Source organism: Erinaceus europaeus, chromosome 9 (genome assembly GCF_950295315.1).
Source record: "Erinaceus europaeus chromosome 9, mEriEur2.1, whole genome shotgun sequence".
NCBI lineage: Eukaryota > Metazoa > Chordata > Mammalia > Eulipotyphla > Erinaceidae > Erinaceus > Erinaceus europaeus.
The window spans coordinates 78,456,060-78,480,445 of NC_080170.1; the positions used below are offsets into that span (position 1 = coordinate 78,456,060).

At 40.3% G+C, this 24,386-nt stretch overlaps 1 protein-coding gene across 1 annotated transcript in view; it reads left to right on the forward strand.

The window, feature by feature from the left end:
- The window catches only part of HACD2 (3-hydroxyacyl-CoA dehydratase 2), a 123,593-nt gene that overhangs the window by 94,560 nt on the left and 4,647 nt on the right, over positions 1-24,386 (forward strand). The window contains exons 5-6 of the mRNA XM_060197107.1: positions 17,021-17,142; positions 20,025-20,203. Coding sequence (XP_060053090.1) covers positions 17,021-17,142; positions 20,025-20,203 — 301 coding nt within the window. The remainder of the gene's footprint in view (positions 1-17,020; positions 17,143-20,024; positions 20,204-24,386) is intronic.

Sequence of the window (24,386 nt, forward strand, 5' to 3'; positions counted from 1 at the left end):
ATCAAATATACTGTGTTACATTTATGTAGCACTTTGTCATCTGTAGCAAAGATTATTAGGCAATAGGTGTCTGTCATGCAGGTGGATTTTAAAAGAAAAATGAAGAAAAATGCAGAAATCAGAAGTGCACACATGCTCTCATTAGCATGATAAATGGATCCAGTGTCATGCAGACTCATTTTTTAAAGGAAAGATAGAAATCCACATATGCTTTTTGAGATCCATATTTTTATATATGAAATACACCAAATTAATACATATTAAATATTGCTAAAGCACTGCGCAAACCTCAAATTATCAGTAGATAGGACACTGAGGTATTGTTGAATATTTCTTTTTTTTTTTTTTCCCAAACCCTTTCCCCCATCCCAGAGTCTTTTTTATTTCTTTATTGGGGAATTAATGTTTTATATTCAACAGTAAATACAGTTGTTCGTACATGCATAACATTCCCCAGTTTCCCATATTGGAGTGGTTGAATAGTTCTTTTGTTGTTGCTTTTTTTTTGTTTTTTGCCTCCAGGGTTAAAGGTGCCAGCACTACGAATCCAGGGCTCCTGGAAGCTATTTTTTTCCCCCTTTTGTTGCCCTTGTTGTTTATCGTCATCGTTGTTGTTGCTATTACTATTGTTGTTAGATAGGACAGAGAGAAATTGAGAGAGGAGGGGGAGAGAAAGACACTTGCTTCACCACTTATGAAGCAAACCACCACCAACCCACACACAGGTGGGGAGCCAGGGGCTGGAATCAGGATCCTTATGCTGGTCCTTATGCACTTTGCACCATGTGCACTTAACCCAGTATGCCCCCGTGAATATTTTTTTCTTGTAACATTTTATTTATTATTTATTAGATAAAAACAGAGAGAAAGAAAGGGAAATAGAGTAGGGGCAGGAAATTGAAAGGCCTACAGCACTGCTTCAGTGATTGGGAAGCTTTCCCCCTACAGGTAGGGTCTGGGGCTTGAACCTGGGTTCTTGCACATTGCTATCAACTGGGTGCACCACAGTCCAGCCCCAGTTAAATATTTCTGCTCTAGGCGATGGTACTCATTTTAATGTTACCTATTTTTAATGTAAGTTTTTGAGGGCAAGTGTCTTTTTCTTACTTCAGTTTTTTTTTTTTAGATGTATTTATTTATTTATGAGGCAGAGAAACAGAGTATCCCTCTGGCATATGCCAGGGATCAAACTTGGGACCTCGTGCTTGAGAGTCCAAATGGTTCATCTATTATACCACCTCCCAGGGTCACTAGTGGTATCATATTCATAGTTTTGCAATTATTACACTGCCATAGGACAAAAAGATCTTTGACATTTCACATAATTCACTGCCAATTTTATGTTCATTTGACATTTTCATTACATTTCTGACAAAGATAAATCTTGCCCTTTATTGAGACACTGGTGGCATTGGAGGTTTAGGGCCAGGCTGTGGGTGAATATGCCACAACATTCCCTATGGAATCATAGTTACTTATTCCTATGAGAATGGAGTTGTCTTTGCTGTTGGATCCTTAGACTGGTTGGCTAGACAATCAAGATTGGAGCTAGTTGTGAGCTCATTCTAGTGCAATCCTTGTGCTTAGTTGTAACTTTTTTTTTGCACCATACTTTAAGAGAATCAAACACAACTGAAGAATATTGGGAAAGATGAGCAACTGATATGATCCTTAGATATCCAAGAACTAATAGATATGTACTAACCATCAAATAGAGATATGTAATCCCTTATATAACACTTGAACAAAAAGCAGAACACCACCAGAAATCGTTATGTTGTTAAGTACTCTTGAGAGGCATTTCACCAGTTTGTATTGCTTCCTAGCGATAACTAGCAAGATAGGAGGAACTTAATAGATATTTGTTGAATCAAAATTTTCCTTTTGTGGGATAATAACAACTGCTATTTATTAAATAGCTAGCACTTTACTTAGCACTTGATATGTTTTTCTATTCCTATAACAACCATGCACAAGTAAATATATCAATTTCCATCTGGGAAAACTACTTTTAAAGGATAAGTAAGTAACTTTGTCCAAGCCTGGAATTCAAGAGCTACAGTTTAATGAAAAAGAAGCTAGTTGGGAGTCGGGCTGTAGCGCAGTGGGTTAAGCGCAGGTGGGGCAAAGCACAAGGACCGGCATAAGGATCCCGGTTCGAACCCTGGCTCCCCACCTGAAGGGGAGTCGCTTCACAGGCGGTGAAGCAGGTCTGCAGGTGTCTATCTTTCTCTCCTCCTCTCTGTCTTCCCCTCCTCTCTCCATTTCTCTCTGTCCTATCCAACAATGACAACAACAATTAATAATAACTACAACAACACAACAACAAGGGCAACAAAAGGGAATAAATAAATAAATAAACAAAAGAAAAAAAGAGAAAAAAGCTAGTTGTCATAAATGGTAGGTAGGTTAGTTGAACCTACCATCATTCATGTTTTCCAGAAAAATGAACTGAATGCATAGCCCCAAAGTGAACCAACGAGAACATTTCAGCTTCTAGAGCTGCATGTGAGGCTTGGTCATAAATGTTGATTGATGGTGCTTTGCTTGCTGATTGCATGCTTGTATATTTTCCTCATTGCATGTTCAGAATAGTTGTTTTCAAGGCCAAGAGCTGTTTTAGTAGATCAAAACCCTTAACTACTGGGTTGTTGGGAAAATTTATGACTAAGTTTTGCATAGAAAAACATAGAAAGGGCCTAGGTGGTGCACCTGGTTGAGCACACACATTATAGTGCACAGGGACCCAGGTTTGAGCCCCCCGTCCCCTCCTGCAGAGGGAAAGCTTCACAGGTGGTGAAGCAATACTGCAGGTATCTCTCTGTCTCTTCCACTCTGTCACCCCCTCCCTCTCAATTTCTGACTGTCTCTATCCAATAAAGATAATTTAAAAAAAAATTTAAGAAAAGAAGAACAGAAAAAGGGGGCTGGGAGTTCTGGTGGTGGGAATTGTGTGGGATTGTACCCCTCTTATCCTATGGTTTCTCAGTGTTTCCATTTTATAAATAAAAATTATAAAAATAAATAAATAAAAGAGGGTGCTGGTGGTGGTGCACTGGATTAAATGCATGTAGTACAAAGTGTAAGGATCCTCATAAGGATCCCAGTTCAAACCCCCTGGGTCCCTGTGCCCCTTCAGGGGAGATTACCTCACAAGTGGTGAAGCAGGTCTACAGGTGTCTGTCTTTCTCTCTCCGTCTCTTATCTTCCTCTCAATTTCTCTCTGTCCTATCCAGAAAATCGGGGGAAAAAAATTGCCACAGGAGCAGTGGATTTGTAATGCAGGCACCAAGCCACAAGAATGGTCCTGAAGGCAAGAAAGAAAGAGAGAGGGAGTCGGGCGGTAGCGCAGCGGGTTAAGTGCATGTGGCGCAAAGCGCAGGGACCGGCGTAAGGATCCCGGTTCGAGCCCCCGGCTCCCCACCTGCAGGGGAGTCGCTTCACAGGCGGTGAAGCAGGTCTGCAGGTGTCTATCTTTCTCTCCCCTTCTCTGTCTTCCCCTCCTCTCTCCATGTCTCTCTGTCCTATCCAACAACGAATTGCGTCAACAAGGGCAATAATAATAGCTACAACGAAGCTACAACAAGGGCAACAAAAGGGGGAAAAAATGGCCTCCAGGAGCGGTGGATTCATGGTGCAGGCACTGAGCCCAGCAATAACCCTGGAGGAGGAAAAAAAGAAAAAAAAAAAAAAAAGAAAAAAAGAGAGAAAGAAAAAAATAAATAAAATAGAAGAAAATACATCATGACTTTTCCGACAACCTAATATGTCTTCATCTGCATTAAAAAAAAAATAGACCTTAGTTATTAAGCTGTAATGGAAAGAGTGTTCTTAACCAGTTTTCTTTTGTTTTTATAAGTTTTAAAAATTAATAAATGGAAGTTTACATAGATTTTCTTTTCTTTTTTTAAATATTTATTCCCTTTTGATGCCCTTGTTTTTTTTATCATTGTAGTTAATTGTTGTTGTTATTGATGTCAACGATGTTGGATAGGACAGAGAGAAATGGAGAGAGGAGGGGAAGACAGAGGGGGCAGAGAAAGACTCCTGCAGATCTGCTTCCTCGCTTGTTAAGTGATTCCCTTGCAGGTAGGGAAACGGGCTCGAACTGGGATCCTCACACCAGTCCTTGTACATTACACCACCTGCACTTAATCCACTGCGCTACTGCCTGACTCCCCATAAATTTTCTTTAAAGGGGAAAGACACTAATATTTCTTTACAACTCCAATTGTCCAAAAGAAAGGACTTTTCTGATTTGTCTACCACATATCATATCACATCATGATTTTGTTTAATAAATTCTAAATCAAGAAGGATACTGTTGGGTTGTCAGAAAAGTCACTGTATATTTTTGCTAAGAAAAATGGAAAGAAAATACAACTTTTTCAACAACCCAAATGTATATGAAATTGTCATGTGGAAAATCTAATACTAATTCAGACATCATTTTTTTATCACCATATGTCAATATTTATTCCTGGTACTAGCAAGGATGAAATTCCTTTTAAGTAGGTAGCTAATTTTTTAAAATAAATTTTTATATAAAATTTTTAAAACTAGCAGAAGGAACCAATTGTCACCAGAATTGTCCTATTCTCTAGTCCAGGCCCAGTTGTCAGCCCTGTAGCTCTAGACTTCCTTACCCAAGGTTGTTTTGTTCGCATTCACTCAGCAAGGATTCATTAGTTTTTAATTCAGTCTCTTCATTCTCTTAGCGATAAGCATTAAAGTACAAGAGAAAAGGGAAATCACAGGGCTCCCAGCAGAGTGCAGGAGTAGGATCAATAGTCAGCAAATAAGGCATCATGGGATTATGAGAAGCGGAGGAAGGGCAAGTTCTGGGAGGGTTGCAGATGCTTAACCATCAGCAGCTTCGCTTAGAGGTAGGTCATGTCCTGTCCTAAGGAGCTAGTCTCACCTCCCAGGCAATTGTTTGCCGCATGGAGTGCTCTTGGGACCTGAGTGACTTAGTAAATGTAAAGCATAGAACAGTCTTTGGCACTTAGCAAGTGCTCAGTAAGTGTTAGCTACATATTAGCCAGCAAGTCATTAAAGAAAATTTAGTGATGAATTTCTATACGACTGTTTTAAATTCTTTTTTTATACCCTGAGGTTTAAACAGAGATGTTATTTACTTTTCACATAGAATGAACATTTTTAAAACTTATTAATTTCACAGCTAGCTGGTAGAAATTTAAACATCATTACTTTTATCTGAGTTAAGGAATAATTAGCTCTGCTAATGTAAGTTATCATTATCTTAATTATCATTATCCTGATCTAAAGCATTTATTAAAAATTGGATTTTTGCCTTGTAACTAAGCTAATGCTTTTTCAAAGAAAGTTTGGAGGCCTGCCTTTGAATCATTTACCATCTGAGATAAAGTTACTGATGATACAAACTGAGGGCCAGCATGAAATCTGTTATTTTTCAAATTGGCTTCTCAGTCTGTGCTTATTGATAGATTTTGTTATAAATGTTCTTCAATTGTTTTTCTTTTTTTCAGGTTATGTAATTTACTTACCTTCTACCAGGAGGTTTGGAGGTTGTATATAAGATATATATATACAAACCAGGTGATAAATGTATTTGCTTCTAATTGTGCCACCAATTGCTTAGTCCTTATGTGATTTTTCGCCATTTGAGGTTTTTTGCTCCTGGCAGGCATTTTTTTTCCTTTCAGTATCAGAAACATAGAGGAAAGGAAAGACAACAGCCCTTCTCTCTACCACTTATAAAGCTTTCCCAGTGCACAGTGCTCCTATGTGACCAGGGCTTGTACATGGTAAAAAGTGTTTACCAGGTTAACTACTCTTGGCCTCTACTTAAGTGACTAAAAAAATACTTTCAAATAATTTTACATGTATAGAAATCTTTCCATAGTAGCACAAAGAACTCCCATACTCCCTTTCACTCTTATCCTCCTGCTGTTGACCTGTAACTTCATTTGTTCTACCTCCCATTCCCTCTCTGGATTATGTGCCCATGACCATTCGACTTTCCTGAATCATGAGAGGAAGCTGTACATAATGTCCTCAGTTTGTTGCTAAAATTGAGATTTAATCAATTGGAGCTCTTTATTTGTGTCCTTTTGACTTGTCTCTAGCATTTGTTGAGCATTTCCTTACTTTCAGACGCCCCCCAAATTTTTTTTTTCAGACTTAACTTGCATTTTCCTTGCCCTAGACCTGGGATTATCATTTTGCCAAAGTATGGTACTTAGAAATCAAGGAGTTGGGTAGTTAGGTGCTCCTTTACTACTAAAATGTTGTTACTTCAAGGTCCTCAGTAGGGAAAACTAAGATATCCATATATATATATGAAGAATGTATATTTATATACATGTATGTATATATTGATACATATTCTGAAAGCATTTTACATTCCTGTATATGTGCATAAAATCATGAGTTCATACCAATTTCTCCAATTACAACCCATTAGCTCAGTGGTTTTACTGTTGGTTTTTATTTTTTTCTCATCAATGCTTATATCTTATTTTATTTTTAATTTTTTTAACCTTTTGTTGCCCTTGTGTTATTTATTGTTGTTTTTTTTGTCATTGTTGTTGGATAGGACAGAGAGAAATGAGAGAGATGGGGAAGACACAGGGGGAGAGAAAGATAGACACCTGCAGACCTGCTTCACTACCTGTGAAGTGACTTCCCTGCTGGCGGGGAGCCGGGGGCTCGATCCAGGATCCTTACGCAGGTCCTTGTGCTTTTTTTTATTTAAGAGGTCTTGGTTTGTCACATTGTTTTACTTATTATTTTTATTAAGGATTTAATAATTATTTACAAAATTACAAGATAATAGGGATACAACTCCACACTGTTCCTGGATCCCCTAAGCTATCGTAGTTCTTCCAAGGTTGCAGATATGGGTTAACTATTATTTCTACAACTAACTGTCTATATTTTATATATCTCCCCCCCCCCTTTTTAAGGCTCCATCCTCTTCCTTTCCAAATTACACATACACCTATTACTACATCCAAATGTCCCTCCTTTTTTCCTCTTCTCTCTCCAATTCCTTATGGAATTGGAGTTCCGAGCCCTCTAGTCATTGTCCCCCTATTGTTTCACCCCCACTAGGAATGGGGTTATAATTATGGATTATAATTATTTTGGGGGTGCAGAAAGTAGGAGTTCTGGCTTCTTTAACTGCTTCTCTGATTAACATGGACATTGGCAGGTCAATCCACACCCCAACTTGTTTCTGTCTTTCCTTTGTGGAGTAGGGCTCTGGAGTGGTGAGGTTCTGAGACAATACTAGTGAGGTCTCTGCCCAGGGAAGTCAGGATGAAATCATGATAGCATCTACAACTTGGTGGCTGAAAGATGACAAGATATAAAGCAGGACTAAATGATTAATGAATAGGAACCAAAAAGTAGGAGTAAAGAAGATGAGAATAGGGATCTTAGGATGGAAAGAAGCTAGGAAGTACATTTTAGGTATGTTCCTAGGGAATGTAGTTTTTGCTTGAGTTTGATAACTTACATGGGATTGGACATAAATATTGTCTGAGAAGATGGCATCAGAGTAGAGAAAAGGGCTAGAAAATTGGATTAGGGCAGAGAGTAGTTCCCATTCTTGGGGGTGGAAATCTATGAATAAAATTAGCTGTTTACCCCATTCACCTGACCCAGGGCTCACATATATGTTTATATTTAACACAGGAGCCTGTGTAACCTCTGAATCCCTATTGGTCTGAGCTTGCAGTTCATGGTCACAGCTGGGAACACTACACTCATTTCAGGACCAATCTTCCTTGAGTGGCAGGGCAGGGTGACCCAGCCTCCCTTTGAAGAGTTGGGCAGTCCCTACCATCACTGCTTTATGGTGGTGGCAAGGTCCTGGGAAGGCCCTCAAGAGGGCTTATGATGATGTTCCTAATAGAAGTGACCAATGATGGTGGAGAGAGGTATCTATTAGAGGTCTAGGCCCATCTATATACCTTCTCTATCAGTAAGAATTTATATTGATTTATTTGCTCATTCAGTTTACTCATTTACTCTACCAAGCTAGTACCTCAGCCACACTAACTCTTCCTGTCACTTCTGGGCCTCTCAGAACAATTTCAGGCCTACACAAAACACTTTGTATTTCCCCAAACTTATGTCTTATGTGATTGACTTCTGGACCCCATCTCCACCTGGTTCTTCAACCTTACACCACACACACACACACACACACACACACACACATACACACACACACACACACACGCGCGCGCGCCACCATGTTACTTAGGTGAATCTTAATATCTACCTGAAACAAATTTGAGATGTTTGGGATGATCACTTGTGGAAAACCAGAGACTTACCTGATAAGGTATCTTGTTCATCCTTTCTCATTTTATTTTTTATATCTGTGTTCATGAATTTGTCTCTATGTTAAATCAAAATCATAATTTTACTTGATGCATTGGAGAGAGAAAAAAGAAGCAAACTAAAAAAAAAAAAAATACTTATCTATTTTCCAGAGTTAGACCATAGCACAGCTCAGCTCCGTCATATGGTGGCACCAGAGTAAACAGTAAACCTGAGACCTCCAGGGCCTGAGGTATACAGGACTGGCAAGCTGTCTCCCCAACCCACAAACTTTTTTTTATTATTATTACATATTGACAGCCCCCCCACCACTCCATTGGGGAAGTTAATAGTTTATAGTACAGTTGTTGACACACAGATACAGCCTCTTATCTCCCTATATCTGCAAGACACCCCCCCCCCAACCTAGGTCCTTTTCCACCATGCACCTGGGCTCCAAAGATCCTCCATCCTGTCTCTTTTCTTTCCCAGAGCCTTTAGCTTTTATGTTATCTATATTTTACCACACACATTGAAAAAAAAATCTACTGAGATATTAAGGTGATATAACATTAATGTTTATGCTTGTTCTTATAAAGGTGCTTCCTTTTTCCATAGTAATGTTGGGCCTTTCCTCCTCTAATTCATTCAGTGTGTGTGTGTGTGTGTGTGTGTGTGTGTGTGTGTATGTATGTGTGTGTGTGTCTGGGAAGTTGGATAATGACTTAAGCCACCCAAGCTCTGGTATTTTGCTGTGGCAGCCCAAGCTGTGTAAAACAAATATATTCTCCACAGTTTTGACAAGAAAAGATGTCTAATCCTTGCCTGTTAGATTTACCAAAATCCAAAATCAATCAAGGTGGTAAGCAGCAGGTTCCACAGCACTAAGAAGAATAGGGTTTCTACAATAGCTATTTACTTATGTGGCACCATCTGGTTTTCTTTAGACGTAATAAAATGACAGCTTTTGATGTACTGATACTCCCTAAGCCTTTTAAAGTCAAACATATGATGCTGTTTGTGTGTAAAGGTTTTTCTCTTGTACCCATTTGTTTCTCCAGCTTGAATTTCTATGTAAACTCCGTCGTCTAAAGTACACAAGCCGCCCACACCCAGCACCTCCTCCCTCATTTCAGAGCAGACAGCAGCTGCATGCAGGGTCCAGCAGGCAGTTCCCTGCTCCAGGCAGAGGACTTCCTGATGTCCCGGCTGCTCTCCACTGCTGTCACCATAGTGAGCCTGCAGCTTTGAGGTATAGCCTCCACAACTGGTGGTCTGCCTCTTTTCTTTCTAAATGTTGACAGGTAAACCCTTCTTTTCTCCCTTCTCTCCCTTCGTCTTAAATGTGCCCCTTTCCTTTAAAAGGCTGTAATACAGTGAAAATAAAATTCTTCTCTAGAAAATAATTTCATGGTTGTGTAATTTATGCACCATACAACCCATCCATTTTAAGTGTACAGTTTGATGCTAATAGATGTGCCAAACTATACAACCATTCCATAATACAATCCCACCATATGATCTCTCATGCCCTTTAAAAGTTGATTACCTGCAGCCTGGGAGGTGGTGCAGTGGCTTGAGTGCTAGGTTTATAAACATGAAGTCCTGAGTTTGAGCTCCAGCATCACATGTGCCAAAGTGATACTCTGGTTCTCTCTCTCTCTCTCTCTCTCTCTCTCACACTCTCACAGAAAATACATTTCTGTGACTTAAGCCACCCCGGCTCTGTTTTTTTAGATTTTTTTAAGTTGATTTCTATTCCTAGATTTCTAGATTTGACTTTTATATTGCTCTTTCAACATGAAATTTTTTTATGTTTTTCTATGTTTTAGCAGGCATCAGTATTTCTTTCCTTTGTGTTTCTGAATAGTATTCAATTGTATGGACACACCACATTTTGCTTATCCATTCATCAGTTGCTGAATATTTGGGTTATTTTCACTTTTTGGCCGTTAATGGTGCTGCTGACATTTATGTGCAGGGTGTGTGTGTGTGCATGTGTTCATGTTTGTGTGTGTCTGGAGTTTCATGCATGTACAGTTTCTCCACTCCAGGACCACTTTTTCCATTGAGATTGGGGGGGGGGTGAAGAGGGGACAGGAAAGCACTGAAACTGCCTCCCTTTAGCACCTCTTTTTTTTTTTTTTTTTTGGTAAGGGGCCAACAAATTTTTATTTATGTATACATCCAAGTGATCCTACTATTGAATGAAAATGAAAGTTTCTGTCTTACAAAACATATTCAAGGGCTAGGGAAACAGCATACTGGCTATGCAAAAAGACTTTCTTGGGAGTCGGGCAGTAGTGCAGAAAGGTTAAGCGCATGTGGCACAAAGCACAAGGACTGGCAGAAGGATCCCCAGCTCCCCACCTTCAGGGGAATCACTTCACAAGCAGTGAAGCAGGTCTGCAGGTGTCTACTTTCTCTACCCCACTCTGTCTTCCCTCCTCTCTCCATTTCTGTCTGTCCTACCCAACAACAACAATAATAACTACAACAATAAAAGACAACAAAGGCAACAAAAGGAAAAATTAATTAATTAATGTTTTTTTTAAAAAAAGACTTTCTTGCCTGAGGCTCTTAGCTCCCAGATTTAATCCCCAGCACCATCATAAGGCAGAGCTGATCAGTGTTCTGGTCTCTCTCTCTCTGCATCTCTCTCATTAAAATAAAGTAATACAAAAATGTTCTAATATAAGGGCTTATATAAATACCACATATATTAAGACAATTATTTCGGGTGTGTGAGAGAGCTCACCTGGTAAGTCTTTGATTTACCATGAACTAGGTTTAAGTGACCCAGCACCACACAGCAGGTCCGTGGATGTTGATTCAGTGCTTAAGTGTCTGTCTCCTCTCTCAAAAATAAATAAATGGGGGAGGAGGGGAAATGGGGCAGACTTGGGGGGGTGGAGTTAGGTGGGTGGCAAAAAAAGGGGGGGGGATTGTGCATGTGTAATGTCCTAAATCCATTCTCCAATGCTGGTCAGAAACCAAAGAACAAGATCCTTAGAGGCCCTGGAGATGTGGTGCGTGGATAACTGTTGGACTTTCAAGAGTGAGGTCCTTGGTTTGATCTCTGACATTCTATGCTAGAACGATGCTTTGGTTCTCTATCAATTTAAAAAAAAAAATTTGAAAGAGGGGTGGTGGGGCACCTGGTTGAGCGCACATGTTACAGTGCACCAGGACCGGGTTGAGTCCTAGGCCCCCACCTGCAGGAGGAAAGCTTTAAAGCTTTGCGAGCAGTGAAACCGGGCTGCAGGTGTCTACCATCCCCATAGGGCGCTGGTTACCTTCTCCAAGTGCAGTCAGGACAGCAGCACTGGGCTGCAGGAGTGGGGACTCTTGTTGTAGGACTGGCAGTACTTGTTGGGGTTCGTCCACTCAGGGAGGCCCTGGCGGTCCCCGCAGGCGGTCCCCGTCTCTGGACAGGTGACAGGAGGTATGTCCGCACATCGTCCTCTGCCCGCACCATCACTTCTGCTGGGAGCAGCAGCTGCGCAGGTCAGGGGTCTCTGCAAAGGTCGCCCGGAAGGACCTGCTTCAGGTCTGCCCCTCCCACTCCTGGAGGTGAACGCGGGAAAGCGTTTCCCAGAGGGCTTGGCCCACAGGCAAAGGGGCACACCTTCCCCCCCTCGCGCCTCCTAGCCTCCCGCCTGCTGACCTGCACCGCTTGGATCAGGCCCAGGGTGTGGACACGCCACCCCTACCAGCTCCAAGGGCTCCCCGCCTTACTAGAGCATCCCCCATCCCAAGCCACCTCAGCCCTCACCCTCTGGGTGCCCTGCCGCCTCAGTCCCTGTAGCACCTCTTATATAGTGGCAGATCTCAAACCTGGGTTATGTTCATGGCAAGGCAGATACACTACCCAGTGAGCTACCTCTCTGCCCCCTGACATATCAAATCTTTTTTTTAAATTAATTTTACTTTAATCACAGAGAGACCAACCAGAGCACTGCTTATCTCTGGTTTATGGTGGTGCTGGGCCTCAGACATGAAAGTCTAGTGGACAAACAACTGTGCTATCTCCTGGGCCCCATATTCCCCCTACCCCCAGTCCCCTAGCTTCTACTGCTTCTAGAGGATGTTTTTCCCTTTTAACTTCAGAGGGGTTAGGGGGAATCACAGCACCACTTGACCACTTCTGAATCTTACCCCTTACATGGTTTTCCTGTATGGTAGCTAGTAGCTAGAACCTGGGTCCTTGCAAAAAGTAAAATGTGCATTCTCAGGCTGGGTAGTGGTGCACCAGGTTGAACACACACCTTACAGTGCTCAAGGATCCAGGTTCAAGGTGTTGGTTCCCTCCTGAGGAGAAGCAGTGAAGCATAGCTGCAGCTGTTTGTCTCTGTCTCTGTTTCTCATATTCCCCCTTCCCTCTCAATTTCTCTGTCTTATCCCCCTTCCCCCCAAAATGCATTCTCTCTGTTGTGTTACTCCCAGCCCTCTTTCTGTTAATTTTATTTTTTTGATATCATAGCCATATGCCTCTGTGTTTTACATAGTTTAAAGTAGTTAACCCTCTTTACTCTTCCAAAATAAGTTCTGCTAGTTCAAGAGGTTCTTTTTTTTTTTTTTTAAAGGAGACATTACAGGTGGTGCAAAGTGCAAGGACCGGCATAAGGATCCCAGTTCAAGCCCCCGGCTCCCCACCTGCAGGGGAGTCACTTCACAGGCGGTAAAGCAGGTCTGCAGGTGTCTATCTTTCTCTCCCCTCTCTGTCTTCCCCATCTTTCTCCATTTCTCTCTGTCCTATCCAACAATGACAACATCAACAACAATAACTACAACAATAAAGCAACAAGGGCAACAAAAGGAAATAAAAAGGAGACATTAACAAAACCATAGGATAAGAGGGGTACAACTCCACACAATTCCCACCACAAGATCTTTGTATCCCATCCCTTCCCCTGATAGCTTTCCTATTCTTTAACCCTCTGGGAGTATGGACCCAAGGTCATTGTGGGATGCAGAAGTAGAAAGTCTGACTTCTGTAATTGCTTCCCCAATGAACATGGGCGTTGACTGGTCAATCCATACTCCCAACCTACCTCTCTCTTTCCCTAGTAGGGTGGGGCTCTAGGGAAGTGGAACTCCAGGACACATTGGTGGGTTGTCTGTCCAGGGAAGTCTGGTCAGCATCATGCTGGCATCTGGAACCTGGTGGCTGAAAAGAGAGTTAACATACAAAGCCAAACAAATTGTTGAACATCAAGGAGGGTTCTTATAACCAACTCTGATCCCTAGATAGGATATAATCTGTTTATAATGGAGTAATTGGGGTAAGACTCTTAATTTGACCAAGCACTGGTTGGTTACTTGGTTAAATCAAGCCAACAGCATTTTGTTGGTACATAGGAAGTGTGTGGGTCATCAGAGTACCCCAGATCTCTTAGCTTCACAAGCTGAGTCTTCTCCACTCTGCATTAGAATAATTTTATTGTTGCTGAATCACGTATAATTTAGCTTTGTTGAATTTGATCTTCCCGGGTTTTAAGGGTTTGTTTTTTTTATGATGGTTAAATATACATCACATAAAAGTTGCCATGTTTCAGGTCCTGGAACATGATGGCATAGGACCTATTGGGGGTTGTACTGTTATGTGGAAAACTGGGAAATGTTATGAATGTACAAACTATTATATTTACTGTTGATTATAAAACATTAATAAATAAATTAAATTTAAAAAGATACAAAAAACATTGCCATGTTAACCATTTTTAAGTATATAATTCAGTTAAATTAATCAGCCTGTTGTGCTTGTCACCATCCAGAATGTTTTTCATCTTACTCAACTGAAAGCCTCCAACTTTTAAATTCCTACCCTCTCAGCCCCTGGTAGCCTTTTTTTTTTTTAATTTTTTTTTAAATTTAATTTTTATTCCCTTTTTTTGCCCTTGTTGTTTTTTTGTTGTTGTAGTTATTATTGTTGTTCTCGTTGTTGGATAGGACAGAGAGAAATGGAGAGAGGAGGGGAAGACAGAGAGGAGGAGAGAAAGACAGACACCTGCAGACCTGCTTCACCGCCTGTGAAGGGACTCCCCTGCAGGTGGGGAGCCGGGGTTCGAACCGGGATCCTTATGCCGGTCCTTGTGCTTTGCGCCACTTGCACTTAACCCGCTGCGCTACAGCCCGACTGCCCCCCTGGTAGCCTTTATCTCTGCTTTTTGTCAGTCTGAATTTAACTGCTATGGCTACCACAGGTGTGGAGTCACACACCTACATCCTTTATTGTGTTACTTGTTTCACTTAATACAACTTGTCCAATCATCTTGTAGCATGTGTCAAGTTCCATCCTTTTAATACTGGTACTCTATTGTAAGTATATCACTTTTTGTCTTTTTTCTTTTATTTGAAAGGATAGAGATAAATTGAGAGAGAAGGGAGCCATAGAGAGGGAAAGTAAAAGGGAGACACATGCAGCATTGCCTTATGCCCTACTGCTCATGAACCACTCCCACCCACACCCACACCCCCACCCCATAGGTGTGGAATAGGGGTTTTAACCTTGGTCCTTGCACATGCTGACATATGCATTTTATATGTGAGCCACTGTCCAACCCCCATAAGCATATCACTTTTTCATTCAGTTGTTTGATGGACATTTGGGTTGTTCACACATTTTGGCTATTGTGAATAATGCTTTTAGGAATGTGTGTATCTGACTGGTTTTAATTCATTACCTTCTGTCAGTGTCTTATGTCACTGAAAATTATCTCTAAATCAGACAACCTTGACCTCTAAATTTAGCCTCTCAATAACAATGTTGCACATACTGTTGCTCTAAAAATAATCATTTGTATAAAATGGTCATTTTCCCCATCCTCAGTCTTTTTAAGAATTATGACCTGATAGTCATAGCTGAACTCTGAAAGCAGACTTTCATATTTAGCCTGAGTTAGAGAGAGAGACAGACAGACAGACAGGCAGGCAGGGGGAGTAAAATAACATTTAGGCTGAATCAAAGTGGGAGGATGGGAAAAGGGTATTGGTTGGTTGGTTTTTCTACCTGTTTGAAGGTCAGTAAGACAGCATAGAAACTAACATTCAGTATCAAAACCAGAAAACCTAGTCTTAGAGTGACCTCATTTGGGTTGAATTTGTTTGTTCCACAAACATTTATTTGGTTCCTATTTGCAAAGAGTACAAAGTGCTCTTGGGAATCAAAAGATGAATAAAACACGTTCTCTGCTTTCAAAAAATTACAATGCAAAATATTAGAAGAACTTCCTATTATAACTCTCAGATCTTTAAGCAAGTCTTTAATCCACAGTTATAAAAAACATATCTCCTTAAGGTGAGGAGGATTACAAAATACATCAAAAAGCAAAGTATTCTCTGAAATTATGTTTTAGTGCAGGTGGGTTTTAAGCAAGGATTTGAGATTGAAAAAATTAGACATGAAAGCCTTAGAGGTATTTAGCTATTTAGCTTTTACTTTTCTTTGACTAATACAAGTGCACCAGAAAACAAAAAGTTCTCTTGCTCTGACAGTATAAAATTTGTATTATTTTTAGAGAATAGTAACTATGCATTTATGAAATTCTTTGTCAGAGCAATTTAGTTAATAGGTATGTAAATGACTACTTATTTCATTGTGTAGGTGGATTGTTCCATGTACACTTTCTGAGGAAGAATATAAGTGCTAAAAACTATTAACATTGCAAATGCAAGGAAGTAAAAGTTAAGGCTGGAATGCCATACCATTGCTGTGTTAGGTGTTAGGAGTAAGATCAAACAAATCTAACATGTAATCAGAATGTGTTTGATTTATTCAGTGGAATTTATTAATGACATCCAACTCTCCAACTGCACTTTTTGGATGCAACAACACCTATGAAAGGTGGGGATGATGGGTGGTAGCACATATGGTTAAGTGCACATGTTACAATGCACAAGGACCCGAGTTCAAGCCCCTGGCCCCCACCTGCAGGGAGAAAGCTTTACAAGTGGTGAAGCAGTGCTGTAAGTGTCTGTCTGTCTCTCTCCCTCTCTATCTCCCCCTTCCCTCTTGATTTCTGGCTTTCTCTATTCAACTAGTAAAAGATTAAAAAACAGAAGAAGAAAAGAAAAAAAGGTGGGATGCAAGATTTTTCATTATTGACATTCAAGTACCAAACATCATTATAAACCTAGCTGTGTGGGATGTGTAAAGGTGCTGAAACTTAATCCTATAGTACAGACATGTTAGTGCAAGATCAGCTCTCAAAGCATCTAGTAAGACCACCCTCAAAAGTACCACGTAGGGGAGCTTTAAAAATCTTTTGCTCTTTCCACATGAAAACAATTTCAGAGGACGCCTGGGAGCCTAAAGCTCTTCTGGCTCTCACTGCCTCCTGTGATCATTCTGGAAGCTCCGATGGTCCGTGAGTTACACCAGGCCTAGTTTAGAGAAAGCACCAGTGGAATAGGCCCTGCTTGGTGGATGGTCAGGTTCCTAGATGATATGCAAATCAAGTTAAAAGTTAATGGGGCTCCCTGAGTGTGCTCTTGTTAAATTCCTTTTATTTTTATTTTTTTATTTTATTTTATTTTATTTTTTCTACGAGAGCATTCTTAGCTCTGGCTTATGGTGGTATGGGGGATTGAACCTGGGACTTTGGAACCTCAGGCATGAATCTCTTTGCATACCATTATGCTATCTACCCCCATCTTTGTTAAATTCTCACGTTTGTTTTTCCTTTTGTTTTTCTTTTTTTAGGTACAGAGTGAAGACAGTGTCCTCCTCTTTGTCATTGCCTGGACAATCACAGAAATTATTCGTTACTCCTTTTATACATTCAGTCTATTAAACCATCTGCCTTACCTCATCAAATGGGCCAGGTAAAGACTGCGTGGAATGAAACTGACTTTTGAAGTTACCCATTGTAATGCCACCGAGTTCTAAAAATAAAAGTTATATGAGCCAAGGGTTGGGTGAAAATATCCTCTGTAGATTTGATCAGGTAAATGGTCTCTACTTATTATTGATGGAACACCACTTAGTTTTTTATACAATAATTTATTTTGATAGGATCAATTCTTTGCAGTGAATTTTTGACGTAACAGTTCTTTTGTCTATGCCAAACTTTTTATACATGTTTCCATATGCTTGCCCTCTTTTTTTTTTTTTTTTTTTAAACCAGAACATTGCTCAGCTTTGGTTTATGGTGGTCCTGGGGATTGAACCTGGTAGGGTTAGGGTATTAGGCATGAATGTATGTTGTACTGTCTCTCTGGCCCTTGGGCCAAGCCTTAATTCTCCTAGTCTAAGTTTTGCCAACAAGCTGTAACTTAACTTATTTTTTAATTAATAACAAATGTTGCACATCAGTTTTATTTTGCTTTGTTTTCACTAGCAATAGTTGTTGTAAATTAGGTAAAAGGCTGATAGTTCATCCTGTACTTAAACTAATCCAAGATAGGGTTGTGAATAGTTTTCTGGTTTGAAAAAGATTACAAGAGTAAGAAAACAAAAGTAGTGAAATTTCCCTTAGGACCTAAGTGGCTCATCTCAAAAGAAAAGCAGTGGTTTCTAGACAGTATATGGATTGTGGTTTCCAACATTTTAAGTATGTGAACTCTTTTTATTTTTTTTTCAATAAGCATTTTATTAAGCAAAGAGAAAAATGAGGAAACTATAACAGTATTAGCCAACCTGAGGAAGTATTACAAACACTTTCTACCCTGTCAGACAGTTAAAATAGAAAGTTTAGCACATGGCGCAAAGTGCAAGGACCCACATAAGGATCCCGGTTCAAGCCCCCTGCTCCCTACCTACAGGGGAGTCGCTTCACAGGCGGTGAAGCAGGTCTGCAGGTGTCTTTCTCTCCCCATCTCTGTCTTCCCCTCCTCTCTCCATTTCTCTCTAAAAAAAAAAAAAGAAAGAAAGAAAATTAGAAAGTTTATTGATGGGAGCCAGGTAGTGACACACCAGGTTAAGTGCACATAGTACGAAACGTAAGGGCCCATGCAAAGACCCGGGTTTGAGCCATCGGCTCCCTGCAGAGGACTGGGGCGGGGGTTGCATCACAAGCAGTGAAGCAGGGTTACAGGTGTCTATCTTCCTCTTCTCTCTCCCTGTCTGTCTTCCCCTCCCCTCTCAATTTCTCTCTGTCCTATCTGGAAAAAAAAAAAAAAAGACTACAGGAGCAGTGGATTCGTAGTGCAGGCAGTGAGCCCAGCAATAAGCCTGGAGGCAGGAAAAAAAAAGAAAAGTAAAAGGAAGTTTACTGATCAAGTTCTGATATTACTGTTGGAGAAAGGTAGTTTTGTCAGCTGATGGAAAAGCCTTCCTTTTCCATCATCTTCCCTTCATGGTTGATGGCAATGAGGAACATGTGTCCTATCACTGTCATGTCATGATAGGAACATGTGTCCTATCACAGATTTCTCACCACCAATTCCCGTGTCTGCCAATCTGAAGCTTGGAGTTCACTGCAAGCCATAGACAGCCAAGGCTCAGGCTTTGAAAATCTGAACTGATGATTCACTTAGTAATATGTACATTTGAAAATGCCATACAGTTCAATAGGCTGAAGCTTTTTTTTTTTAAGTAAAAAAGAATATATTGTATGGAATTCTTATTCGATAGTGTAATTTTTAAATTGAAAAATTAAATAATGCCAAAAGCTATTATCAATTTGTTTTTTCTTAATTAGTATATATTCTGGGGTCACAGGATAGCTCATCCAGCAGAGCACATGTCCTGTCAAGCCCACTACCTGGGTTTAAGCCCTGGCACTATATGGGAGTGTAATAGCACTAAGGGAGGCTCTGGTTCTGTCCTGTCTCTGTGCCTCTGTCTTAAATAGAATAAGAATGAAAAGTTGGTGCCAGAAATGGTGAAATTGTACATCTCTAAGAGGTCCCAGCATTGCAGAAAACAATAGTAATGTATATTACTATTATTAGTCATTAGTATTTATTTCATTTTCCATAGTAGCATATACCAACACTTGAAAAGTTGCATCAGTGTACACACATTGAAATTTTTTTTCTAACCCACAGACCAGACTTTGGTATACATTGTAGGGGTTCCAAGACACCACAGTTCAACACCTTCCTCATCCAACTCCTGAAGATGTCTCACCCTGCCACGTAGGGCCCCACAGGCAGGGTCCCTCAGCTACAGCTTGGTGCCCCAGCCTTACCAACTTTCGGCATCACCTTAGTTTTGACAGGAACTTGTTTCAATAGTTTGTTGGTTTTTTTTTTAAGACTGTCTAAATATATTTTATTTTACAACATTCAGAAACACTCTTACTATGGGCTTGAATGTAGGGGCTGGGCCATGGCACAGGCCATGTCATACCAGTTAAATTATTACCATGAGGAAGGAACCCAGCTTGAGCACCTGCTCCCCACCTACAGGGGGAACACTTCAAAAGTGAGGAGGCAGGTCTGCAGGTGTCTTTCTTTCTCCTTCTCTATCTCCCCTCGCTTCCTCTCCCCTATCAATGTATCTCTGTCCTGCCAAGTATAATAGAAAGAAAAGAAAAAATGGCAGCCAGGAGCAGTGGATTCATAGTGCCAACAACAAGCACCAATGATAACCCTGGTGGCAATTAAAAAAAAAAAAAAAAAAGACCTTGTAGGTAAGCTGGAACATGTATAAACAAAAGTTTTTTAGAAGACCAGTACTGATGAGAAGGGTGGGAGTGTGTCTTCCGACTAAAGCTAAGCTGCCTTTGAGCCTCAGTAATGAATATTTTGTTTTGTTTTAGGTACACACTTTTCATTGTGCTATACCCAATGGGAGTGTCAGGAGAATTACTCACAATATATGCCGCTTTGCCCTTTGTCAGACAGGCTGGCCTGTATTCCATCAGTTTACCTAACAAATACAATTTCTCCTTTGACTATTATGCATTCCTGATTTTGGTCATGATTTCCTACATTCCACGTAAGTAAACAGTTATGCAGCCATCTATTTGTTTTCAAAAATATGTTTTAAAAATAACTAGAATGAAATGCCTTTGGTTGTTTTTATACCATATCCAAGTGAATATAAATCTAATTTATTTGGAACATTTTGGTTTTTCAGTGAATACTCATTGCCAGAGGGATTTTTTTTTTTTTTGGGGGGGAGGATTAATTGAATAAAGATGAACCCTTCCTCAATATAGCTGCCAAAATGCAACCCTTCTCAGTGTGTGGGTTTGAAACAGTGAATACCAGGATAGGTTAAGTATAGACTGAGGGAAAAATAGTGAGTACAAAACAAAACAAAACCATTAAAAGCCTTGCCTTGACTTTTCCCATCTCTTGAGAACTGCTTGTTAGGGTATTTGAAAAACATTATAAAGAGATCATTGTTTGCATTGTTAAGGGTATCAAAGATAGATAGCTACTTCATTTTTAAGGTATCCATAATTAACTAGGAAAAAAACAACAAAATAAAAAGATTACTTTTTTCTATATTTCTTACTTTCTTGTTTGGAAATGAGCACTAAAACCACCTGAATGGGGACAGAGTGTTCTCTTCAGGATGGTTTCCAATTATTTTAACAGTACTGCAAAAGGTTTAAATATATGTATTACCAGATGTGCCTGTCCACTTACTCTCTAACAGACAAAGGGCATATTTGAGGCTTTTATGAAGTGAATTTTGTTTGCTGAGGAAGAGGAGTTTTAGTTCTTGAATTCTGATGCTTTCTTGGATCCTGTGTTTGATTTCCACATATCCAAAAGGTCCTTGTCTAACCCAAGGACATATAATGTTAATGTCTCTTCTTCAGCTATTTCTGTAGCCATTGTAATTCTAAATCTTATTTTAGTCTATAAGGTGCTGTATCCTCTGCTAAGCCACAGGTTAAATTCAGACAGGATTTCTCTTCAGCCCCTGTCATTAGCTGAGGGAATCATCCTAATAATCATAAGTAATGTGTTTATGTCCCTCTGTGGAAAATTGCATTTCATGCATTGTGAGGGGAGGGGGGAGCACACACCCAGATTTCATGTGAATATTTCATCCTGGAGAAATCTTGGATGCAGCTCTGCTTCATGATTCACTTTCCACTCTATTAATTATCAAGTCCTCCTCTTTAATGCTGGAACCGTCGTAGCTGAAGGCCACTACTCTTCAAATGTTAAAGGTAGTTAATTTTGGTTTTCAAACAAAAGATAAATGTAGAGAAGCCTAAGAATATAAGTTATAAAAATTAACTTTCAGTTTTCACCTCTCTGATTTTGTTCTCTGAGAGTTTCATTTTCCTGTTTCCAGAGCAACGGTTCTCAGCATGTGGTTTCACCATAGACCCAGAGTAACACATAGTATGCCCTAGTGGGCATTGCTGGGTTTGCCTGATGACCAGGATAGGTGTGGGGAGAGATCGTAAAGCTAAGCTACTAGGAGGTGCTGCCACATTGACAGACTGAGGCCTTTACCTCACAGTTGTTAAATGATTTGCAGTTGAGAAAGGAGGGCCTTCAATCCACAACCAGTTCCTTGGAGAAAACCTGAGTCTTTCTTTCTTTCTTTCTTTCTTTCTTTCTTTCTTTCTTTCTTTCTTTCTTTCTTTCTTTCTTTCTTTCTTATTTTGTCTGTTTTTTCTTGTTTTTTGTTTTCTAATAGCAGCTAGTACCCTGCCTCTGCCTCCTGAGCCCTTGCTCTAGGTAAGGGGCCTAGTCAAACATGGAAAACTCTCCTATAGTGATAGTATTCCTGAAGACCAGTTTTGTGAGATGTTTTCATTTTTCTTGTAATTATCTATTTATTTATTAGTGGATAATAGTGAGTTACAAAAGATTATATAGTTCCACATCATACCCACCATCAATCAGGTTCTGTGTATCCACCCTGACACCTCCCAAGATATTCCCTCTTGTCCTTCAAAGAGAAAGAAGACCAAAAAAAAAAAAAATGTGGCTAGCTGAGGCTCTTCTTTCCAGAGCCCAATCTCTTTACTCCAATTCTTTCTTCTTCTACTATCAGTCCCCTTTCCCTGAGAAAATTTGGCTTTGTTAAAGTCTGTATTATTTCTTCTGTAAGGCAGCTTACCTCACGTAGAGCAAGAGACATAGTTTATTGCTCATGAAGATTAAGAGAATCCCTCTAAATCCCAGACACTCAAGATGGCTGTCCAGGCCATACCTGCTACAGATCATTGGAATTGTTTTCTGGCTATCACTTTTACTCTGGATACTTTTAGTAGTTTAAAGATTGTTAATATTGAGACCAGCTTGTAACCTAAGTAGTATTGTCATGCATGTAGCCCAAACTGGGGCCCATGAGCCAAGGTGTCAGGAATTTCCTCATGCTAGATGTCTTGGAGTCCTTTTCTTACTCTACGTGGGTCACTCAGACGCTACGAGCTTACTTAGCCCCTTACCTCCCTGTGTGGAGTGGTGGGATCAAATGCAACCTGTGGGAGAGGTAAGCTTTACCACAGTTTTCCTCTGTTAAAGTATATAGCAATGTGACTAGCCCCACATTTTATTCGTTATTGTTGTTGTGATAATTATTTGCTGAAGTACTACTCATCTCTGGTTTATGGTGGTTCAAGGATTGAACATAGGACCTCTGGTGCCTCAAGCATGAAAGTGTCTTTGTTACGTAACCATTATGCTATCTCTCTCATTATCACCTTATTTTTAAGATATAGACAGAGGCAGAGAGAGTAAAAGAGACCACAGCACCAAAGCTTCCTTCAGTGGGGTGGGGGCCAGGCTTGAATCTGGGTCATGCACATGGCAAAGCAGTGCACTATCCAAGTAAACTATTGTGTCAGCCTAACCAGCCTCACATTTTTTTAATTTATTCCCTTTTGTTGCCATTGTTGTTAGCTTCACATTTTCAAATTACTACAATAAGCAACCCTTATGGTTTAGTTATACCTTCTCCTCCCAGTTTTTAAATTATAGAACTTGTCAGAATTGTTTTCTTACAAAAATAGTTTCCTCACTATTGAATGATGTACACAGGCTAGGTCTTTTCTGTGCATGACTTCCTGCCTGCAGAAACTCCTCTGCGCTTTATCAGATCTGTGTGCACACACCCACCACCTTGCAGTACTTTGCGAGGATCCCTTGAAATTTGGCCAATTTGGAACCCATTTACAAAGGAAAAAAAGACTCAAAGGAGAGTTGGCAATAGTAGAAAACACACACACACACACACACACACACACACACACACACACACACACACACACACACCAAGACATGTTACATGAAAATAGAGATTGGTGGTATTGGAAAGGGGAGGGAAGACAGAATAGTATACACTCAAGACCACTTGCTGGGGTATCAGATCCCAGTTTGTGATAACTTTGTGAAGGCCAGGCAGCTTCAACCTGCATGTGCCAGCAGGAGCATTGTCACACATTTCAATGACCCCTCTCTTATACCTCCTGCCTCCCATTTTTCAAATACTGCCTAGGGAGGTAGTACCATCCCATTCATTTGAAAACTGGGAATTTTTTCTTCCAGAGTCTCGTTTGTTGTTTCTGCATTTCTGATGACAATTCTTTCAAACTCTTTACTCACTCCTGTGATTGTTTCCTTAACTAATCTTTGGATGTTGATGTCATTATTTTGTGCTTCAACCTTTTAGCTGGACTCTTGTCTTGGTTCATTTCTCTAATATTTCTTCTTATTGGTTTTACCATTTTATATATTATGTTATGAGGTCCATTTCTCAGTACTTTTCAAATTACTGATCACTCTTGCCTGGATTGACTTGTGTCTCAGTAAGGTAATTAAAGGGTTTACAGTTGTGGAAGTTGACAGTGGTTTCAATAGTATTTTAGTCCCTGAGTTGGAGCTCAGTGGCTTAAAAGCCTCTTTCATTCTTTTTCTTCCCTGTAGGCTATGGGAGCCTGAGGGCTTTTAAACTATAAGTAGACTTCTTAGCTTAATCACTGACTCCTGACCAAGAGATAAAGCAGGGTGGGGCAGAGATAATCCAGTAGTTATGCAAAGAGACTCTCACAGCCCCACTGCTAGGCCACTGAGGTATAGATCTTCTGAGTTTCCTGGTTAGTTCTCTGTCCCCTGGTGTCAGCACAGGGCCTCCCTGCCATGGCTCCAGATTCTGAGGCCAGTAGCAATGGGGACTCACAGTTGCATTTGGTGATTCTCAGGTG